The sequence below is a fragment of the Apostichopus japonicus genome, chromosome 19, assembly GCF_037975245.1.
Source record: "Apostichopus japonicus isolate 1M-3 chromosome 19, ASM3797524v1, whole genome shotgun sequence".
NCBI lineage: Eukaryota > Metazoa > Echinodermata > Holothuroidea > Aspidochirotida > Stichopodidae > Apostichopus > Apostichopus japonicus.
In genome coordinates this window covers 25983676-26007147 of record NC_092579.1, presented here as the reverse complement: position 1 = coordinate 26007147, position 23472 = coordinate 25983676, and the positions used below count along the sequence as shown (strand labels likewise).

The window sequence follows — 23472 nt, the reverse complement described above, 5'->3', positions numbered from 1 at the left end:
GAAAACCTTGTTCAATTTCCCGCGAACACACTTCCGATTTCCCGCCGGTGTTCGTGCAGCGAACACGCCGAGCACGCGTAGCGTGCGAGCATAAAGGCGTGGGGTTCAGGGGCCCGCCCTAGGGCCCTGGTGGGGTCAAGGGGTGGAACCCCTTGTGGGGGTCCATGGGGCAAAGACCCCAGGAATTTTGGTATTTTTGCGGGTCTGGCGATAAAAAATTCGCAGTTGAGGATGCAAAATACTGAAAACATTTTTTAATTTAAATTGTCACGAAGCTGTTGAAAATTTTCAAATGACAAGTTAGAGTAGCTATATTACGTTATAAAATGAAAAGAGATTTAATATGTCTTACAATCTTTAAACAGTTTAACTTAAAGAACTTACGATATTATGAAACAAACAGCTGCGTTCGGCAAAGCCCCGTTTATAGACTGCCTAACAATGAATAGCACACACAATACGCAACTGCAGTACGGTTTACCCTACTTAAATACACGGTAGGATACTGTACATGTGCTGCGAATTTTCCCAGGTAACTTACCAAACAACTGCGCGCTCATCCCGTCTAACCTGTCTAACACCTGTTTGTTAACATTTTTGGCAAGTTTCCAAGAAACGTTTCATGTAGTATTCCCCATGATACACGAGGTACAGTCAATACCTATACACGCAGCACATCGAGGCCCCACTAGCTATGGCCATCTTTACGAAAGTAAACCTTGTAATAAAACATGTTTTAGGCCACTTGGCATTATAAACTAAATGCTTAATATTATTTCCATGTTCTTGTAGAAAACGTCAAGCTCACAAAATACAATTAATTGTGTTTTTCTAGTAACGTGAGATCCGCAACCGACGAGGTGGTTAGGCTATTTGCTATGCACTTAACTATGGTAGGATATTATGTTTTCCGTATTTTTGGAAATTCTAGAAAATACTTTCTTTTCCCCCAGCTTAACACCAGATGTGGTCTTACAGATTTTTCTTAAATGGGTGTACTAGAGCCTTGTTTACATGACATTAGTTGCATTTAGCACAATATGCCAGTTTCGCGTGAATTTTTCGAAATTGTTTTGCTGGATCTTTCAGAGTTTTTTCTCTGTCAAGTGAATACGTTGTGCATTGAGTATAAACTTATCGCGAATGCAAGAAAACGATGCGGGGATTTCTAGCAGACAAATGTTTTCTTTGCGGGATTACTGAGTCAGTTGAAGGGAATCCCGCACTTTTGAGGGAACACTGAATTGAAGTCAAATTCATACGAAAGAAAACGTTTACTAAAATACAATATAAGTATTAAACAAATGTGGAATGGCAATATTGTTCAAAACATTTCCCGCAAGGCTGATTTATTACAGCAAGCTTCCCGCGCTGGGCCGTGTGTGTCCGTGTGACATTGCCCTTGTGAGTGGGTTGGGGACACATCATTACTCATTATAGGCTATTGTGACTAAAATTGCGAGCACGCTCTCTGGACATTTTTCTTTTGTTTCTGAAACTTTTCTTCTGAAATTTTCCTTATTATTTTACAGATGTACTTTTTTGCTCCTTCGTGTTTTTTTTAAGTTTCGTCCCGTTTTTTTTCCCCGATTTTTTTTTCTCCAGCAACGCTGGATTTCCCGAGAGCATCGCGGATTTCCCGCGAACCTGGTTCGGAAGGTTCGCAAGGTTTTCCAGCCCTGCAGCACCCATTCTCCCGCAATACACTTATACGGGCATGTTAAATAGTTTGAGTGGGACCATCATGCTGGAAGCAGCCACAGCACCCATTCCCCCCACAATACACTTATACGGGCATGTTAAATAGTTTGAGTGGGACCATCATAGTTATTTGTATACTACTTCTTGTAGGCCTGTAATTTAATGTGTGTGCAGTACAGTACCTGTATCTTCTAAACTCATAATTGGATGCACTTGCACAAAATGTTCTGAAATCATTGTATAGCAACACCCTAATCTAACAACTGATGTATCGGTTATACAGATTGAGTCTGCTTTTTTTCTCATATAACCATGCTATAGGTTAGGATGCTGTCATTGTTAAGTGTATAGTAAACACACTTTAGTTTAGTGAAATGCAAACTTACTTGAAATATATTATTTCATGATAATTTATCATCATGAAATAATTTATTTCAAGTTAGACTGATATATAGCATGTTTGAGGATAAATAACATTTAAATTTACATTCTCATTCATCACCACAGCATAAGAACAATTTATAACTAAGGGAAAAGGTGCGTATGACATGTTCAACATGTACAGTAGGCTATAACAATATACTTGTAAAGAAGATTACCTCAAAAACAATAGCCTGCCAGACCTCACCCTTAACATATCCTTCATTCCTCTTGATGAGCTCAACAAGCCTCTTGTTTGTGGATGAGGTCTTAGATCATCTGTTGTCATTAGAGACCGATTTGTTCAATTTGTCTTAATTCATATTAAATCTCATGAATGCTGTCATGAGCAGAGTTTATTATTTCAAAGATGGTTGCTATGTAATAGATACAAGGAGTACAGTGTAGGCATCGTGTAGGCATCATGTGGGAAGTTGCATGGTCAGTTAGGCCAATGTAGGAAATCCTAATATAAAGCATTGATATCTCAAGAACGAAAAGGATGCCAGACCTCAAAGTAAAAGCAATTTACATATTAGGTTTTGTTCTCAATTCTTAGGCTAGTATCAAACCATACAAGCTCTTTTCCAACCTTAACATTACAACTGCTATAAGCTTTGCAAATTCTTTCAGTGTGTGGCCCACCATTAAGTTAAACTAACAAGTGATAAATTAGTATTGTTTTTGCTTCTAAATAGTTTGTCCTACAGTATAATCAAAGCTACATATGAATGTATTAAAACCATTCTCTATTTTGTTGTTCAATTTGTGAATATGTTTGATTGCTACACTTGACAGTTAATGTGCTTTTATTCTTTCATTTTAAAGCCCAAACCATACGTAAGATTCACATTGTATCGGATATGATGACTATGTCAAGCTTCATTTTTTTATTTTATCTACTTTCCTATTTGGAGATGTTTCTAGAAGATTTCTTAGCTTTGATATCATTGGTTCCTGACCAGCTCAAGTACTTGTAAACAAAGTTTTCTTTATTCTCTCCCTCCCATGCAACTCCTACCAATAATTAGTGTCATTAGTAGAATTTTGCTTTCATTCACATCCTCAATTCCCACCTCCCCCTTCCACTGAAAGTTAGTAAAATGTGAATAAAAGGCTCTTCAAATGATCTGTTACTCTTTTAGCAATTTTGGAAAGTAGGACATTTTGACTACCTTTTGCAATTTATCATCTTATCCAAACTCTATTACACAAGCAGTAAACCAGAATAAATCCATGTAAATGTTGCATTTTTATCAGCCTAATGCCTTAACAGTCAATTTGCATTGCAAACTGTATTATTTGAAAGCATCATGGAATTGTACCTTCACCCACATCTCTGAATCTTCTCATACCCAAGGATATTATATAATACCTGATTCATGATTGTGGAAATTTAGGATGTATTAAATTTACAATCAGCTTGAGGTCTTTCAATGCCAGCACAAGATACATCACAGAATCTTACCTGATTAAGATGCAAATACCAGCTGTGTTTTGAGCTCAATGAAAGTAAATTCTCTATGAAATGTTTCTTCTGACTATATATATTTGTAGTATGGGAGTTATTCTTACCACTAGACTTGCATTACTAGTACAACAGCATGAGTACAAATACAATTCCACAATGTTTGTATCGGTACATGAATGGAATCACACAATCTGTAGAATGTTTTCCTTTCAGTTTTGAAGTACAAGTAATAAACTAATAATGGTAGTTATATTTATTCCAGCCAAACCCAGACCGGTTAGGGTTCTGCATCTAGGAGCCACACTACTAAAAACAACCAATGTGAACTAGAGAAAGACATCAACTACAAAAGTTGTATGTCTCACTGATTACTCAAGCAAAACCTGTTCTTTCAACTACATATGAAACACAGAACACCCATGGATCACAATCAACACCATTTATTCTTGATCATTTTGAGATGCATCACTATAAACATGTTATTTGATGCCGTAGAAGACTCTTATTTTCCTACTTGTTACTACATCTGAGTCACTGACCTGATGGTTTTTGTGTTAGGCTTAGTCATCCAGTCACTTCATTTGATGAGTCTCGGACGTTTATTAAAGGATCATTTGTCAAAAACTATTTATGTGTTATATACAAATACAGCCTGGACTGAATGCAGTGTTTCTTAGCAGTCTACAACATATCCAAAATAATGTTATCCCTGAATTCATCTTTTAAAGCATCACAACTCTCTCTCTCTCTCCATATCCACCCTATCATATATCTCCTTCAAACTTAGACAAACCTGGCCCTCTGCATTTTTTTAAATTCATTTATTTGTTTTATCGCCAATTGTGTACAATGGGAAAAGAAGTCTCCTATAAAGTCTTAAAAAGACTCAACAAAATAGGAGACTCCCTGGAAGAAAAGAAAAAGAAAATAATACAAATATAAATAATACAGTGTATACATACAGTAAGGATTAAATATACAGTAATAATATCCTAATGATGCTGAGATGGATACGTGAATAGATTATATAATACTAGTACGAGATAATCAATTCCTTTTTCAAATGTCTGGTGAATGGGGGTTTTTTGCAGGTAAAGACTTCAACTTTTTTGATAGATCATTCCAAATTTGTATTGCTCTATTACGAAGACCGAATTTCCCTATGACACATTTTCACGTTTTGACACATTTTCTTACACAGGCAATAAGATGAGCAGTGTGTTAAGTTTTACCTCTCTCTCTCTCTCTCCCTCTCTCTTTGATTGGTTAAAATTATGTAGACTATCCGTCCCCAAGTTGAAAGGCATTTCTCTAATTCTACTACTGTCCAAACATCTAGCCACTGTTCCTTGTTTTTCCTTTTATTTGAAAAAAGCTTTTTAAATTGAACCTTCAAATCTCCTTGCGTGTGTAAAAAAACTTTCTGATTGATAATATCATCATCAAAGCAGTTAACTTTTGGCTATATTTTTTCTTTACTTGTTTTAACTGATATTGGAACAATGGCCATTCCCAATATTCTTCAGAGATTTAGCAACAAAATAAAAATAAATGAAAAAGTCTTTGGGGAATATGTAGTAGTGTAAAACTATTGCAGTGGTAATATCAATCACTTCTTTTCCATGACAGGAGCAAAAAACACAAACTTTAAGATGAAATTGCCATAAATCCAACGTAAAATTTTGTCCTGGCAAATTGGTTATAAGGAAGAATGAAACCAAGCAAAAATATTATGATTGCAAAAGAAGTATTAATCAGCAATATATTTGAACCAACATTCCAAAACAACACTTGCCTTCCCATGTAGACTAATCAAAGCTCATCTACTAATTTATAATTCCAAAATTGCTATTTTTTTATCAGATATTTAATTAATGAGTTATAAAATGCCAACTGTGTCACAAAGTAACCGAAAAATAAAGAAATAAAAAAACTATCAGAATGCTGGGGAAGTTGTCAGCATGTTCCAAGTTAACATCAGTATGCCAATATTAATATCAATATGTTGTGCTTCCACATTAATATGTTGATGTATGGTAACTCCCTTAATAACTTGGCACACTGTGTTATATATGTAGCTGCACTGATAGACTAGTGGTAGCATTCATCAGTCAAATTTTAACCTCAATTTTAATCTATGAAGCCTTTATGATACAGCCAACATTGGTAAAGTGAAACAAGGAAACATTATTTTCTAGTTTGAGACCCTTTCAGGGATTATTCCACCCAATCAGTGGAATTTACAGGGAATTTCAATGCATAGGTGAAGTTAGGTAAAGTTTTGCTTGCTTGGAGCAGTTTGACTCTCAACCTTTACAAGCATATTTCTTTCTGTTTCTGTCGGAATTTGATCAAACCATAGTTGAAACCATATAACCATATAGTATAGCCGAAGGATAGAATAGATGAAACCATATAATATAGCTGAAGGATTGAATAGATGAAACCATATAATATAGCTGAAGGATTGAATAGATGAAACCACATAATATAGCTGAAGGATTGAATAGATGAAACCATATAATATAGCTGTGGGATATAGAATAGATGAAACCATATAATATAGCTGAAGGCTAGAATAGACAAAACCATATAATATAGCTGAAGGATAGAATAGATGAAACCAAATAATATAGCTGAAGGATAGAATTGATAAAACCACATAATATAGCTGAAGGATAGAATAGACAAAACCATATAATATAGCTGAAGGATAGAATAGATGAAACCATATAATATAGCTGTGGGATATAGAATAGATGAAACCATATAATATAGCTGAAGGATTGAATAGATGAAACCACATAATATAGCTGAAGGATTGAATAGATGAAACCACATAATATAGCTGAAGGATAGAATAGACAAAACCATATAATATAGCTGAAGGATAGAATAGATGAAACCATATAATATAGCTGTGGGATATAGAATAGATGAAACCACATAATATAGCTGAAGGATTGAATAGATGAAACCACATAATATAGCTGAAGGATAGAATAGACAAAACCATATAATATAGCTGAAGGATAGAATAGATGAAACCATATAATATAGCTGAAGGATTGAATAGATGAAACCATATAATATAGCTGTGGGATATAGAATAGATGAAACCATATAATATAGCTGAAGGCTAGAATAGACAAAACCATATAATATAGCTGAAGGATAGAATAGATGAAACCAAATAATATAGCTGAAGGATAGAATTGATAAAACCACATAATATAGCTGAAGGATAGAATAGACAAAACCATATAATATAGCTGAAGGATAGAATAGATGAAACCATATAATATAGCTGTGGGATATAGAATAGATGAAACCATATAATATAGCTGAAGGATTGAATAGATGAAACCACATAATATAGCTGAAGGATTGAATAGATGAAACCACATAATATAGCTGAAGGATAGAATAGACAAAACCATATAATATAGCTGAAGGATAGAATAGATGAAACCAAATAATATAGCTGAAGGATAGAATTGATAAAACCACATAATATAGCTGAAGGATAGAATAGACAAAACCATATAATATAGCTGAAGGATAGAATAGATGAAACCATAACATATAGCCGAAGGATAGAATAGAAGAAACCATATAATATAGGCTGAAGGATGGAATATAGGAAGCCATATAATATAGTGAAGAATAGAATAGATAAAACCATATAATATAGCTGAAGGATAGAATAGATGAAACCAAAGCTGTGGGATATAGAATAGATAAAACCATATAATATAGGCTGAAGGATAGAATATAGGAAGCCATATAATATAGTGAAGAATAGAATAGATAAAACCATATAATATAGCTGAAGGATAGAATAGATGAAACCATATAATATAGCTGAAGGATAGAACAGATGAAACCATATAATATAGCTGAAGAATAGAATAGATGAAACCATATAACATGTAGCCGAAGGATAGAATAGATGAAACCATATAATATAGCTGTGGGATATAGAATAGTCGAAACCATATAATATTGGCTGAAGGATAGAATAGATGAAACCATATAATATAGGCTGAAGGATAGAATAGATGAAGCCATATAATATAGGCTGAAGGATAGAATAGATGAAATCATATAATATAGCTGAAAGATAGAATAGATGAAACCATATAACATATAGCCGAAGGATAGAATAGATGAAACCATATAATATAGCTGAAAGATAGAATAGATGAAACCATATAACATATAGCCGAAGGATAGAATAGATGAAACCATATCATATAGCTGTGGGATATAGAATAGATGAAACCATATAATATTGGCTGAAGGATAGAATAGATGAAACCATATAATATAGGCTGAAGGATAGAATAGATGAAACCATATAATATAGGCTGAAGGATAGAATAGATGAAATCATATAATATAGCTGAAGGATAGAATAGATGAAACCATATAATATAGCTGAAGGATACTATAGATGAAACCATATAATATAGCTGAAGGATAGAACAGATGAAACCATATAATATAGCTGAAGAATAGAATAGATGAAACCATATAACATGTAGCCGAAGGATAGAATAGATGAAACCATATAATATAGCTGTGGGATATAGAATAGTCGAAACCATATAATATTGGCTGAAGGATAGAATAGATGAAACCATATAATATAGGCTGAAGGATAGAATAGATGAAGCCATATAATATAGGCTGAAGGATAGAATAGATGAAATCATATAATATAGCTGAAAGATAGAATAGATGAAACCATATAACATATAGCCGAAGGATAGAATAGATGAAACCATATAATATAGCTGAAAGATAGAATAGATGAAACCATATAACATATAGCCGAAGGATAGAATAGATGAAACCATATCATATAGCTGTGGGATATAGAATAGATGAAACCATATAATATTGGCTGAAGGATAGAATAGATGAAACCATATAATATAGGCTGAAGGATAGAATAGATGAAACCATATAATATAGGCTGAAGGATAGAATAGATGAAATCATATAATATAGCTGAAGGATAGAATAGATGAAACCATATAATATAGCTGAAGGATACTATAGATGAAACCATATAATATATGCTGAAGGATAGAATAGATGAAACCATATAATATAGGCTGAAGGGTAGAATAGATGAAATCATATAATATAGCTGAAAGATAGAATAGATGAAACCATATAACATATAGCCGAAGGATAGAATAGATGAAACCATATAATATAGCTGAAAGATAGAATAGATGAAACCATATAACATATAGCCGAAGGATAGAATAGATGAAACCATATCATATAGCTGTGGGATATAGAATAGATGAAACCATATAATATTGGCTGAAGGATAGAATAGATGAAACCATATAATATAGGCTGAAGGATAGAATAGATGAAACCATATAATATAGGCTGAAGGATAGAATAGATGAAATCATATAATATAGCTGAAGGATAGAATAGATGAAACCATATAATATAGCTGAAGGATACTATAGATGAAACCATATAATATATGCTGAAGGATAGAATAGATGAAACCATATAATATAGGCTGAAGGGTAGAATAGATGAAACCATATAATATAGCTGAAGGATAGAATAGATGAAACCATATAATATAGCTGAAGGATACTATAGATGAAACCATATAATATAGCTGAAGGATACTATAGATGAAACCATATAATATAGCTGAAGGATAGAATAGATGAAACCATATAATATAGGCTGAAGGATAGAATAGATGAAACCATATAATATAGGCTGAAGGATAGAATAGATGAAATCATATAATATAGCTGAAGGATAGAATAGATGAAACCATATAATATAGCTGAAGGATACTATAGATGAAACCATATAATATAGCTGAAGGATAGAATAGATGAAACCATATAATATAGCTGAAGGATAGAATAGATGAAACCATATAATATAGCTGAAGGGTAGAATTAAACCACTGAGCAAACTCAATGAGATCACCTTAACCGCTTTTCCTTAACAGGAAGATTAATGCCCAATTAACTATAGCGCAGGTATAGCGTACCATCATATGTCAGAAATAAAGTTATTAAATGTCAATGTCAGGAGGTATGTCAACTTGAGGACAGTTGGTCATTGGTTTGAACCTATCAGTATTAACTGTTTGTTCAAAAGTTAGAAATTTTATTAACATTTTATGGTTGGTATGCTATACAACTTTACATCAGCATGCCACAATTTTTATTAATATTTTCCACTTAAAATGCATAGCTGGAGGCGAAAACAATTTTCTCTTTATTGGCTAATACTTAAGTATTTTAGTACACAAACAATACTGTAGTTCCCGTTTAGTTGAAAGAGACACTAATTTAGAGAAATTTGATGTCAAAGTTAGCAGATTCTTGCTGACCAGAAACGTGACGCGTAAAAGCTCATGAACGTACGTCAGGTCACCATGTGATATTAATGAAAAGAGTGTACCACGAAACAATAACAATGGACTTTCCACCTACTTCTCGTTAGATTCACTCTTCTAATAAACAGGCAGCTACAAGAGAAAGAAATTGTTGTTAGAATTGTTCACAGATTTGTTAAATCATTTTTGGTAGCAATTCTTCCATTAAAAGTAAATTATGGTTAAAAGACTGCCTAAACGTCTGGTCAAATTTTTTAAGATTAGTTGCTGTTATAGGTCAGTATACATACTGATAGGATAGGATATCGAGGTCTTGCCTCAATTAAAATGCCTAACTTGTGATATATGTCGACATCTCAGGTATTTCTTCATTTGTTGTTGCAATTAATCTTGTTTGCAGTTTAATAGTTTCCAGTCAGTATATGCAATATTAAACGAAGCCACGAATGTAGAGCTTTGGGTGTGTCATAAAGTAAGGCTTTCAGAAAGTCACAACTCCACGAGAGCAGATACACAAGTGAAGGGAACACCACGGTAAAAAAAGCGCCTGACAGATTCCATATTCCATGTACTATTTTCAAAAGTTAAAAAGTGCGAAATCTTTTACCGTCTCAGTACAATATATACATGCCTACAATGCATATCTTCCGTATGTCTTACTGTATGTAGTGTGTGTATGTATGTATTTTAAATCCTCCTGCAAGCAGGAACTCGCAAAGAAGCCATCAATGGCTTATATCAAAGCCTCAAGCTGACCAAAGTCAGTCTCTTAGATTCATATTTAACATCTTTGATTATGAATTGTCAATTGTCAACAACTCTGTAACTGGACGACATACATTAATCTTGGAGTGACTCAAACTCGGGACCTTATGATTGAAAGGCACCGGCGTTATAACCCACTGAGCTAACACTCCTAGAGTGTCATGTCATGCGTAGTGTCATGTCGCTGGTTCTGCTAAAGAGAACTAAGTCACGCAGGACCAATCATGTCGCAGTGTACAACCTCTCTTTTATAACATGATTTTTTTTCCTGCACCTATGGGGTAAATCATGGCTGAAGATAAACAATTGTGTATGCTCATTAGAATAACAGGGCAATTGTGGCTAATGTGTTTAGGCATATATATAAAAAAAAAATTAGGGAGACTACCTTCAGAGGGCCTCTGTGTAGACTATACTGCCTATACGTGTTTGCCTGCAGATAGTTGGAAACCCCTCACAAAATGAACCCAAAACCTGTGACGTTTTTCATCGGTTTGATGACTGGGAAACGTTAAAGACTTAAATTTAGGTTTTCTGAAGTGTTTTGCAACCTCCTACTACACAATTTGTTGGCATTTTGTTAATAACAGTATGATATAGTATCTTATCCGCCTAGTGTTAGTGCTTAAGTGAATAGCTTGATCGAAAGTTTTCCTATAACGACTCAACATCTCTGGGTGACCTGCAGTCACCTACTCAGGAATTTTTGCGAAAAGAGCAAATTCTTTGTCCGAAAGTGCTAGGTTTGATCAAGTTTTACCGAGTCCCATAAGAAAATAATACAATGTGCCATACATGAATGGAAAGGTACAGGTATAAAGATTCAATATAGCATAGATTTGCAAGGATGAGAGAAGGTCAAAAAACCACCAGCGATTCATTTTAAGTATCAGTGAGTCAGAAAATAAGAGTATATTATGTATCTTCTATGTAAACTGTTATAAGTATTAGTTTGATTTGCTTCCTTTTCAAACATATTTATCATGATACTGGTACCATTCATTTTCACCAAGGAAAATATGTTAGCAAGAAAAATATGTTAATTAACAAATCCTTGGAAGACAGTTGCCATGGTAATCAAAGAGGCTAGCACTGTAGACAATTGGAAAAACATGGTGCACACACACAGTTTATATATATACAGACAAAACTTAGAAAGCAATATTGAACCCCAGAGTTTTTTAAGTGACTGTTGATTAGTGAGATTCTTTTATGACTTTGAACAGGATGAAGAGTAAGTGGTTTATTTCCAGGACGTTATTGCATGATTAGATCTTCTCTGTGAATGTACAGTAGGGGCTTGTTATTAAGTTGACCTTCTTCCTATCCCTGTTCTCTGCTGTTGCATCCAGTATTAACACACCTTGGTGGGGTCACACTAGTAGTATACCGTGCCAGGGATTGTGGAAAGAATCCAATAGGCACAAGGTTTGAGGGGCAATGGGGATATGTAAATTTTGATTTGTTGGGGGCAAACTGCAAAGTGACATTTTCATAATCCTACCTTCATCAGGATTTTGTATACTGTCAAGTCATTTACTCAAACTTGCTAAATTGAAAGAGTTATAGCTGAAGATGATTTGCTAATAATATTCAATGAGATTTGTATTTGAATTTCAGCACTAATCAATTTTACTTTAAAAGGAATGTTTTAGTGGCAGTTTAACTATTGGATGTATGAAAATAAACTCCTTCATGTTTTAATTGCCACAGTCCTAGTTCAGGGATTTTTCATCCTATGATTCAGGAGAAGTGAATTTTTGAACCTCGCACGTACTTAATCGAATATACTTTGAACAGTGGGAAACGATGAGCGACTAGCTGAGACATCATCGCGGCACTTCATTTCGGGGCTGTAGGGACGCTATCATTAGCAAGCTACACTGTAGCGAGGAAAGTTCAAATTTCTGAAACTAAAATAGTGATGTAGATGGAAATTTCCAGTTTAACTTGTAAGTTAGCAATCTTTTTGAGAGTTAAAATGATCCAGAATCCCATAACTAGTTCTTCTTCATAATAATGTTGTTCAGATATTGTTATTTGAGAGATTTATTAATCACAGCCATAGTCTGTACACATTCCTGTGTATTGTATCAAGGCCAAGCTTAGAGTGAGATTGGATTGATTCTGACCAATGTGCCGCACTGACGTCACGTCTCGACGTGGCGTCAGTGTGTATATGGACAGTGTGTATATGACGTCAGTGTGTACATGGACACTCACCGTTCTATGGATCAGCAAGTTAACCACATATATAAGTCGACAATGTTTCATATTAGGCGGGTAGGGCAACTTAGGAAATATCTCAATAGGCCTGCTACTGAGAAACTTATTCATGCTGTAATCTCCAGGGTCAACAGGTTTACCCCCATCACTCCTTTACTGGAAGAACTACACTGGTTACCAATAAGACTCAGTATTGACTACAAATCCTCATTCTAGCTTTTCATATCATTAAAACTGGTACCCCAACCTACTTTAATGTTCTCTTACAGCAGCAAGCTAAAAAATGTAGACCAGTACGTTCGCATTATCAACTTCAACTTCAGGTTCCAATGTCACGTACAAGATCTTTCGGTGACCGTAGCTTTCTGAATTGTGCAACATGTTTATGGAACTCCCTCCTGGGTGAACTTTGTTCTTTGGATTCTATTACTCAATTCAGGCACTGTCTTTAAACTTTTCTTTTCTCTCAACTCTGTTAAGTTTTGTACCTTCGGTACCCGCGTAAAGCTTTGTTGGAGTCTGTGCTATATAAGACTAGTTATTACTCTTCTTGTTGTTAACACTTAACCTATACATACCATCTAAACCTCGGCCTATTGTTACAGCAACAATATCCACAATGATCTGGAATAGCAAATGTATTCAAGAAATGCAGGTTTCAAGGAACAGGAAACATCATTTTCCAAAAGAAAGTCAATGTTTCAAGTCCTGGTTATTACATATCTCCATCTAATCAAATACCTTTTCATGTCAGTGCACTGTGCTGCTGTCCTGACATGAACACGGTCATGTTGCTATCACAACCGTAGGTGACGCATGCTCTATGTCAGATCCTCCTGGTTCCTGTGTAGTGTTGTTCAATTTACTACATACGTAGCCTATTACTGTCATTCTTTTGATTTTATTTACATCGTTTTGAGACTTTTAACAAATATAAACGTCAAGAACCTCAGCTTTCTGTTTTAAACTGTAGGTTATTTCCCTTTTATTGTTTATATCAAGTTATAACATTTTATTTCTGACATGAGAATTGATGTTGATAGTTAGTGGTTTGTATGAATGAACAGTCTACCATGTATTTGTTACAGAATAATGCCCAGCTAATGCAATAATAGTATTGCTTGAAGCACTCGGCCTACAGCCTCATGCATCACCCGGTTATACCCCAGTTTGAGCATCATCCTGCGTTAAATGCACTGTAGACCATTGTTTATCACCTCATTATTTTCCCGATACTATCTGTACAAAAAGTTTTCAACAATACTGTATTAGTGCAATCTGGAAGACTAACACTCCCATAGCACCACACATGCACACAGAGTGTCTGTAGCACGTACGTGCCATATATTTATAGGTTATAGCTTTTATGTAATCACAATTAACAGTGCAGATTTATCACTTAAGTGATCTAAGTATCCAATCATATATGACTTTCATAATTTGGCATTGACTTACCAAGTTATTACATTGGATTGACATTGAATAAGATAACCTCTGGGTTCAAGTGAAAAGGTGACTCATGTTTTGCTGAAAACTGCTTTATGAGAAAGATTTATTTTTGTTGACATTCTTGATTAGAGATGCTCTCTTCAATCCCCATGAAATTGTTCATAGAAACAAATAGTAACACATAGTAAAGTACTCAAGGTTATAAATTGGTGGCCACTCAAGGTTATAAATTGGTGGCCCGCCCTCAGTAGATAAAGTCTCAATACATGTTTGCCAAATTTAAAACTTCAACTTTTCCAGCTTACTGCACTAAAAGTTCAGTGAAAATGACACAGTTCTATGCAATTTTCAGGTCAATCTTCATTATTTTTATTTAGTTATCTGTCGTTCAAAATCTTGTGCTGAATAAACTTCGCCGGATTTATTAACGAGTCTGTAGCATCTACAAACTTCAATCAAAATTTGCAAGCACTGCCCCAACAGACCATTTCTTTCTTTTTTGTTATGACCGTTAGGCCTAGGCTTAATTTTACTTTCATGGCTAGCCTGTCTTAGGTCCCTGCTCTTGCATCTTTCTCTCCATCTTACCGACGTAGCTTGCAAAATTGTGTCATTTCCCTCCATTGAAATGAATGAAAGGTGTTTTCAAATGATACCTCCTTGGAATTGTAGAAAGTGGATGATACAAGTATAGGCCCGTTGCTATTGTTGCACTGGGGTCTTGATACTCTTTGCTACCCCACTGGGTGAAAACCTTAATTATAAACTTACCTTGTGGTCAACAGGTTGTAATATTATACCTGAAGTCTGTACTAATTCATCACTTTACCTCTCATCAGTGTTGTCTTAATGTTGGCTGATCTGATGGAGCACCCTCACCTGGAACAGGAGACACATTATAGGAAACATGCATATGGTCATCTTAACCTTAACCTTCTTTATCCCTTTATACAACAAAGTTACTGAAAAATGGGAGATGTCACAGGGCACTATGAGGTGATTAATTATCACTCTTCATGGAATGCATTTTCATTGAAGATATGAGGAACAGTTTGGGTTTCTGTTGAAGATCATTCATCTGCAGAATGACTGAAGTATGTGAGTGTGACCAGTAAGTTGATTTGAGGGTAAATCAGAATATCTCACGAGGATGTAAACTGTCACCTGGTGGTTAATTGCATTCAGCTAGTACCCATGAGATTGAGGATCTAGAAGGTAAACTCTGGATTTGATCTAAAGCAGCTGAATTGTCCTTAAATATCAAAGGACCTTCTTACAAATGTGAAACTTACAGTATCTTTGTAAGGTTCCATAGTGGTTTTTGCAGATACAAGTTGTAATGTAACATGGGATGTACCGTATGCCCTTCAAATTCAGTAAAGAAGCACATTTAATGGAGGTGTGAGGTACAATTTGTTTCGACCCTCATATAGCCAGGAATCACAGGCACCTGTAATATGTTTGGGTTGCCTTTGCACTTCATAATCAGCACAGGAGGTAAGTTAACCTGGGTGCTTCATAATCAGCCATGAATCACAGGCAGCTATAATGTGAAGTAAGGTTACCTTGGAATCATGTGCAGTTGTAGCCCTCTCTGATCTGCAAATATGACCGTATTAAATATACACTTTCTGACAGGGCTGGAAAACCTTGCTTACCAAACCAGGTTCACAGGAAATGCACGATGCTTGCGGGAAATCCACCCAGGCTGAAGGAAAAAAAACTGGGGGGGAAAAAAGAGCGAAAAGTGAAAAAAGGGTGAAACCAAAGTAAGATTTTACATGAAAAGTTTCAGAAACTAAAGGAATTTAATCAGAAAGCAGTGCTCTCAATTTTAATGGCAATTACAACGAGTATGGTAATGATGCATTCCCAGCCTACTCACAAGGGCAATGTCAATGGCTACTTTCACACACTTCAAGGTAGACATGACACACGGACAGCCACTGACCAGCGCGAGAAGATGGCTGTTATATTGACTTCTATAATCAGCTTCATGGGAAATGTTTTGAACAATTTATTGCATTTTACATTTTTTTCTATTTTTGTGTATGCTAGTACACGAAGACTGAGTAAGCGTTTTCTTTTGTATGAGTTTGACTTCATTTCGAAAGATTTTGTTTTCTAAATTTCCCCAGTGTTCCATTTGTTCGATGATTTGGCCATCACACATATATTGTAATTTCTATACAACTTTCTCTGTGCAAAGTTTTAAGTATCGCCGCTCTCGGCCGAAAGATCGCAGAGCAAACTTACACTAGTTGACCTTTGTACCTTGTTACTTATACATGTACACATAGCAGCAGTGGTCTTGTCGAACATGCACCTGTGAGAAACTTTTCTGGAATCATGCCAAGATTTTCATAGCCCAAACGCGCAGCAAGTGTTCTGTAGTCTTTTATGGTCACAGCCCAACATAACACCTCTGCACTGCAGTTGTTATATGCGTATCGTACACGCTATTCAGTGTGTGGCAGTCGAGAAATGGAGTATTGCCGATGGATGTTTGTTTCATAATATCGGGAGTTTCATAAGTTAAACTTATAAAAGATTCTAAGGAAGACAAATTATCTTTTCATTTGATAACATTTCAACATAATGTAGCTACTCTATCTTGTCGTTTTCAAGTTTTTCATCAGTTTCGTGACAATGTAACTTCGAAATGTTGTCAGCATTTCCCTTCCGCACCTGCAAAATTTTTTATCGCCAGACACGCAAATATACCAAAATTGCACCCCTTCAACCCGCAGGGCCCTGGGGCAGGCCCCTGGACCCCACGCCAAATTTTGAGTACGCTTCCTGAAGTTCCGGTGCTCGGTGTGTTTGCTGTGCAAACATCAACGGGAAATCAGCAGTTGTTTAATTGTGTTCACGGGAAATCCAACAAGGTCTGCCAAAACTGCACTTTCCTACTTTTGTTTTTATCTTCAAACTAGGTTTATACTGCAGTGGTTGGGTAAAGAGAGGAGCTGTTGGTGTCATCCTATCATCTTTGAATGACAGTATAGAGACTGCCAAAACAATCTCCGAGGACTTTACTACTGGTCACATACAGCACAATAACGAAGGGAAGGACTATCTGATGAAATTACTCAACAACCGAGGTAAGCATTGTAGGATACAATAAAGAGAGCCACAAAGTAAAGCTTGCATGTACTTGACAAGAAGATCTCCTTGGTGAGTTCAAGAACCCTGTTGATTTTGGTGCAGGTCAAAGGTCATTTGAGGTCAAAAGTCATTTGAGGTCAAAGTATGAAAAAGTTGTGCTGTGGAACATGTAAATTGTTCTCATATGAAATTTTAGCAGGCAGTAATTATTGAACAGTTTGTAGTTTGAGGTCATGTAAAAGTGTTGTAGAAGTGTATTGATGGTACAAAGTCTTGACCAGACAACTCTGATCAAATGATCTTGTGGCATTGAAACCATAAACTAACGACCACTTTTTGTGTGTATTTGTACACGTTGCTAGCGTATATATTTCACCCATAGACGCATCCTATCTCCCCTTCCTATCTCCCACTCCTTTTTTACGAACTCACTAATGGGGAGGGGCCATGTTGTACTATTGTACAATGCCAGGGAATGGTCAGGGGTGGATGCAGTACTTTAGATATGAGGGATGTTATCTTATGGTAGTTGAAGGAGAAAAAGCAGGATAAAAAAATTAAAATTTTAGGTGTCCAAATGCTGTGATCCAAGTCATATATTGGTTTATAATTAAGACTTACTGTGTTAATAAGTAATTTTTATACAATTTTGCAGACCATAATTTAATTGTTGAAATCTGAAGATAACAGGTCTACATCATAAAATCAAAATATCCATGAACAAGTTGAAATTTCACTATGAAAAGCCAGAGATTGGAGACGAAATTTGATATAAACAGTAATTTTGTCCTTCTTACCCAACTGGAAGTTCAACAAAGAAGATGGAATTGTAAGAAAATACTTGAAATTCAGAGATAAAAGTTTGTCATTGCCAACGTCCGCATTTGGGCTACCAAGGCAACTAAGAAACTTAAACTTCTACTCTGAAATACCCACAAACACCACCTGTTTTCTGCCACCACAATTACTCTACTGCTATGGCATTTTGGACCCCATTGAACCAAGGGAGTGACAAAGACCAAACCATATTTAAGCATAAAAATATGACGGTAGGCTTTTTATGAGTGTTGTCCCAAAACAGTTCTGACAAGAAAAGTTTTCACAGATTTGCTTTCAATATCTATATAAGGTTTGAGAATTTCATATTTCTGATCTACTTCACATTTTTGATGCAACAATCTCTGAACTGATGTAATATCAAGTAAATGTGCCAAGTTTGTGGCTCTATGTTGATCTCAGGAGAGATAATTTGGGAGCAATATTTTATATAGGATTTTCAGATTTTCCACAAACACAGCAAATGTTGGGTAAAAATATGGCACAATGAGAAAATTTGAACCTAGTTTTGCCAATATGTCAGAATTATTCATGTTAGAATCAAAATTAAATCTATCCTTTGAGGGACAAGACAGTGCATGGTTCCAAATTGTTCCACTTGTAGGCCTTCCCAACCCCTCCTCCCAACCCTCCCTCCCAACCCTCCCTCCCGGCCCCATTGACAAACAGAATATTACTACAAAAAGATAGTGTAGTGCACACATGTATGTATAGCCTAAGCAGTTGCAAATAGTCTGCAAAATATTGCACCCATCCATTTAACCAAACTTTCTCAAAAGGGACTGAGACCCCCATATACTCCACTGTCACTAAGATAAAAGACTAGGTATTACTGTTGAGCTTGGCTATGCTCAGCTTCCCTGCAGGAGTCATGAGATTCAAGTTTATAAGTTTTAATTAATGAATAAATGAGGAATTAACAGATTATTTGTACTGAGAAATGAAATTTGAGTACCGAATATGATATTTGTGTGAAACTGAGACTGCTTGACAGGTGTGATACCATTAACTCTTTCTTGTGGGTATGGATGGCTATATAGAGGTAGAGATGGCAGTCTCCCTGCAAGGGTAGCACATTAACCTGAAGCAGTACATAATGCATTGTCTTTATGTCACATATTTGTGTTTTGGGACTAATACGTAACAAGGGATAGATGGTTGAAGTAAAACTGTATTCAATGCAATTTGTACATAATAATCATAATAAATATCAGATGGTATAATTTGTAAGTTTGATAGGAAGTATTGTGGTGTTCAATGCAGGCTACTTTGGAGTTTATGGACCCTAAAAATTTAAACTGGTGTTTTGACAAAGATGTGTATTGAATATTTAGAGCTTTATCTTGCAATTAGGCTTAGTATATTAGTAGTTTATTCTACATCAATGCTCATCTCTTACAGGACTTAGCTTTCCTACCAATGTATTTGTACTATTCTTATCCACATTTGAAGAAAGAAGGGAATTTACACAAGGTGCTTGAAAATGATCTGTTATTTAGGACTAAAACTTATTGCAGTGTTATGGAAACCTCAGCTGTTCACAAGCATGTTCATTGCCCCTACATCTGCTGGTGTATGACCAATTCTTAACAAATACTGCAAAAGTGAAACAGATTACATTACATCATCCATGTAGAGTTGTAGAGTTAAAGCCCTTCCCCGGCAACAAATATATGTTCGTTTGACAAATATGTACCAATCATATTTTCTACCATAACCACACATTACAACATTGTTACATTTATTATGGTTAATATGTACTAATCATATTTTCTACCATAAATACACATTACAGCATTGTTCTGCTATAGTTAATATGTACTGATTTCTACCATAACTATAAATTACAGCATTGCTATGGGTAAAGCTCAGGAACAAGTAGACAAACTTAAGTTTTCAGATTTCCCAATTTTTTTTTTTTTCATAGGGCATTTCGTACATTATTTTAGGTATGACTTCTCGGTGAAATGTAATTTCATAGACAGACATCTATGTATCCACATAGAACATGTAACCCACTTAAAAGAATTTTGCTATGGATTCTTGTTGATTTTCTACTGTTTTTCAGTTATTCAGTAAAACACAATAAAACTGTAAACATAAAGAGCTTATTTAAAAGCTTATCTAATGGAAACCACACAATACCTTCAGTTTTCCTTCCAAAGAATTTTTAAACATGTTTGGCAAAAGCATAATTCTATCCTAACAGTAGAAAATATATTGTATCATCTTGTACAAGTTTGCATGATATGTAATTGAATTTGATTTTTGTTTTTATATGCTCCCTGTGGCCATTACAAGTTTATTCTTATTACTTTTGTAGTTCATAAACCTTTGAAGTGGTGTTTGGCATTTATGAATGTGCTTCACTCTTATGATGTCATCTTACATTTACACACGTACATGCAACTTTGGTAGACCAAACATACAGAGTATTCATGGACCTTGACTATATATGCTAAGGTATAGATTACTACTACTACCAGGTTGTGAAGTCTTTAATATCAAATGCAGTTGTAGTATTAATTGTGAAGAATGCTAAACTTGGAGGAGAGTTACCAATCAGCCTCTGCTATTTTCATTCAATCTAAAATTATGATGTTATAGCAAGATTTACAAAAATTGCTCCAAAGAAACCATTTTGACTGTTGTTGATGGGCTGAATACTTTATGCATCAATTGAAGTCAGGTAAACTTAAATAACCCCCTCACTTGAGGAAGTAAAACTCTCCTAATGCATACCCACTATTACCTACTGCAGAGGTACATGGATATTGTCTGTGCATGAAAAACAAATGTAGAGGTACATGGATACTGTCTGTATATTTTTTTGTATTTATTTATTTATTTGTTTTTCCACAAAAGTACAAAGTGGAGGGAAGTCTTTCATATAAGCTTAAAAGCTTAACAATGTGGAAGACTCCCTGAAATAGTAGTACAGATAGAAAGAAAGAAGTATACAAACAAACAAAGTGCTCGTCTTTCAAATGACAGTTATACCCTTTTATTGGATTTTGCCTGACTCATTAAAACTTTAACTTAACCCAAATATTTACATGTTGGAGACTATCTTGTTATAGCTTACACATGGTTGAGGATAGAACTAACTTGCAAAGAAGCCTCATTGGCTTATCAAAGCCGCAAGCTGACCAAAGTCAGTCTCTTAGATTCATATTAATTGTCAACAACTCTGTAACTGGACGACATAAATTAATCTTGGAGTGACTCGAACTGGGGACCTTATGATTGGAAGGCACTGGTGTTAACCACTGAGCTATCAATGACGGCTATCAGTTTGAAATTCCTCTTTGAAATTGTATTGGTCAAAATAAAGTCTTGAGCTCTACTGAATGTATGCATATAAACATTATAGACGCCTTGTATGTTATATATGGAATCTATATGTTAGATGTCAAATATTCCATATGACATGTTTATGAAAATGCACTTTACAGGGAAGGGGGGGGGATGGTAGTGAACAGTATACAAAACCACAGAAATTCAAATAGATAATTCTGTTCAGAGATTATTATCACTTTACTCAAATATATATATTGTAGAATATACAGTATATTGTAGGTACTTGGTGAAGGGAAAATTATTTTGACTGTGAAACTATGGACATGGAGGTTTGTGATGGTATCATATTTTAAGGCTGACAGCATATGCACCCCATCAGCATGTGACATGGTACCACGTAATGCCCTGTTGACTTTAAAAACACCCCATTCTACGTAACTCATCTAAGTAATGTGGTCTCTTAGTGAGAGCGTTGTGGACTAAGATTTGCAGGATCGAGTCCTGGCCAGATCATTACGTTGTGTCCTTGGGCAAGGTACTTTATCTCCATTGCCTCTCTTCAACCAGTTGTATAAAAGGGACCTGTGAGATAAACTGTCGGTTGGGCGCTGTTTAGCTGCTGCCATGTGTAGGGATTGTCTCTATGTTTGACAGGTTATATTTGACCAGGGTAATATTGTGATGCGCCTTGAGCACCATTATCGGTATGTCTGCGCTTTATGAATTCTCAATATTCATATTCCTTGTAGCAGTTCCCACTAGCTAACCTCTGACAAGTTGGCACATACAATTTTCTGTTTCATGACCGTGAAGAGGTTTTGCTATGAGAGTCTTAATTTTTTTGTCACTTGTAAAGAAACCTCTTTACTCACCAGAAAGCAATTTCATTATGCTGCTCTTGGCTCAGGCCTAAAGTGGTGTAAATCTGCCTCAATTGACCCAATTTTTCAAAATTTCCAATTGTGCAGCCTGACATCCAAGCCACACCAAAAAAGAAATAAGATGCTCTTTGATAACATACCAAGAAAGATGTTCTGCTTTTGATTTTCTGTACTTTTCCTGAAGACTGGGGCAGATTGATATCAATTCTATACACAGATTAGGTCACCATGTGAATTTATAAAGACACAAGCTCCTAGAAATTAAATTTGTAGTCCATTGTTTTATTTTAGTTGTCAACTTGATACAAAATAATGTAGAAGACACATTATGAGACCACATCAGTATTATGATTTCCTACTGTTTATTTTGTGTTACTTGTGGTGGCACACTCTATTAGAGACTATATGATCCCATGTGATTGTAAACAAACCTCTTCACTCAGTAGTAAACAATTGTCTGCTCCTGGGAGGCCTGGTGTATGGATTTGGCATATTGAGTTCAAGAATCCTGTTGCTTGTAAGGTCAAACTCTGAGAACCCTTTTACATGAAATCTAAGAATGGGAATTGTTGATACTTCTCATACTTGATGTGTGGATGCATCACATTGAGTACAAGACTGTCCTATTGTTTTGGTGGAGGTGTGTATTGCCCGGTACAGTAGACTGACCTGTGTTTATCATGCCATAGTGTAATTGTACATCAAAATAATGGTTTGGGCCATTTTATTGTAACAGCTATTTCTGGTTAACTTCAGCAGAAGTCTAGTCTAATGAAGCCATCAAAACCTCAATGCGTTTTGCATTCTGGTTTTATTTAATCGTCTCAATATAAAGGACAAAAGTTCTATGCAATTACCATTTTAGGTCCGTTAAAGATGTATTTTCGGAGTTTTCAGTATGCACAGTGCACAGT

General features: G+C 35.4%; 1 protein-coding gene across 4 annotated transcripts in view; it reads left to right on the top strand.

Annotated features, from left to right (window-relative positions):
- LOC139959481 (NADPH:adrenodoxin oxidoreductase, mitochondrial-like) overlaps positions 1–23472 on the top strand; it is a 209201-nt gene that overhangs the window by 162363 nt on the left and 23366 nt on the right. For all 4 annotated transcript variants that reach the window (XM_071957140.1, XM_071957139.1, XM_071957137.1 and 1 more), the window contains exon 10: positions 17369–17536. In XM_071957140.1, coding sequence (XP_071813241.1) covers positions 17369–17536 — 168 coding nt within the window. The remainder of the gene's footprint in view (positions 1–17368; positions 17537–23472) is intronic.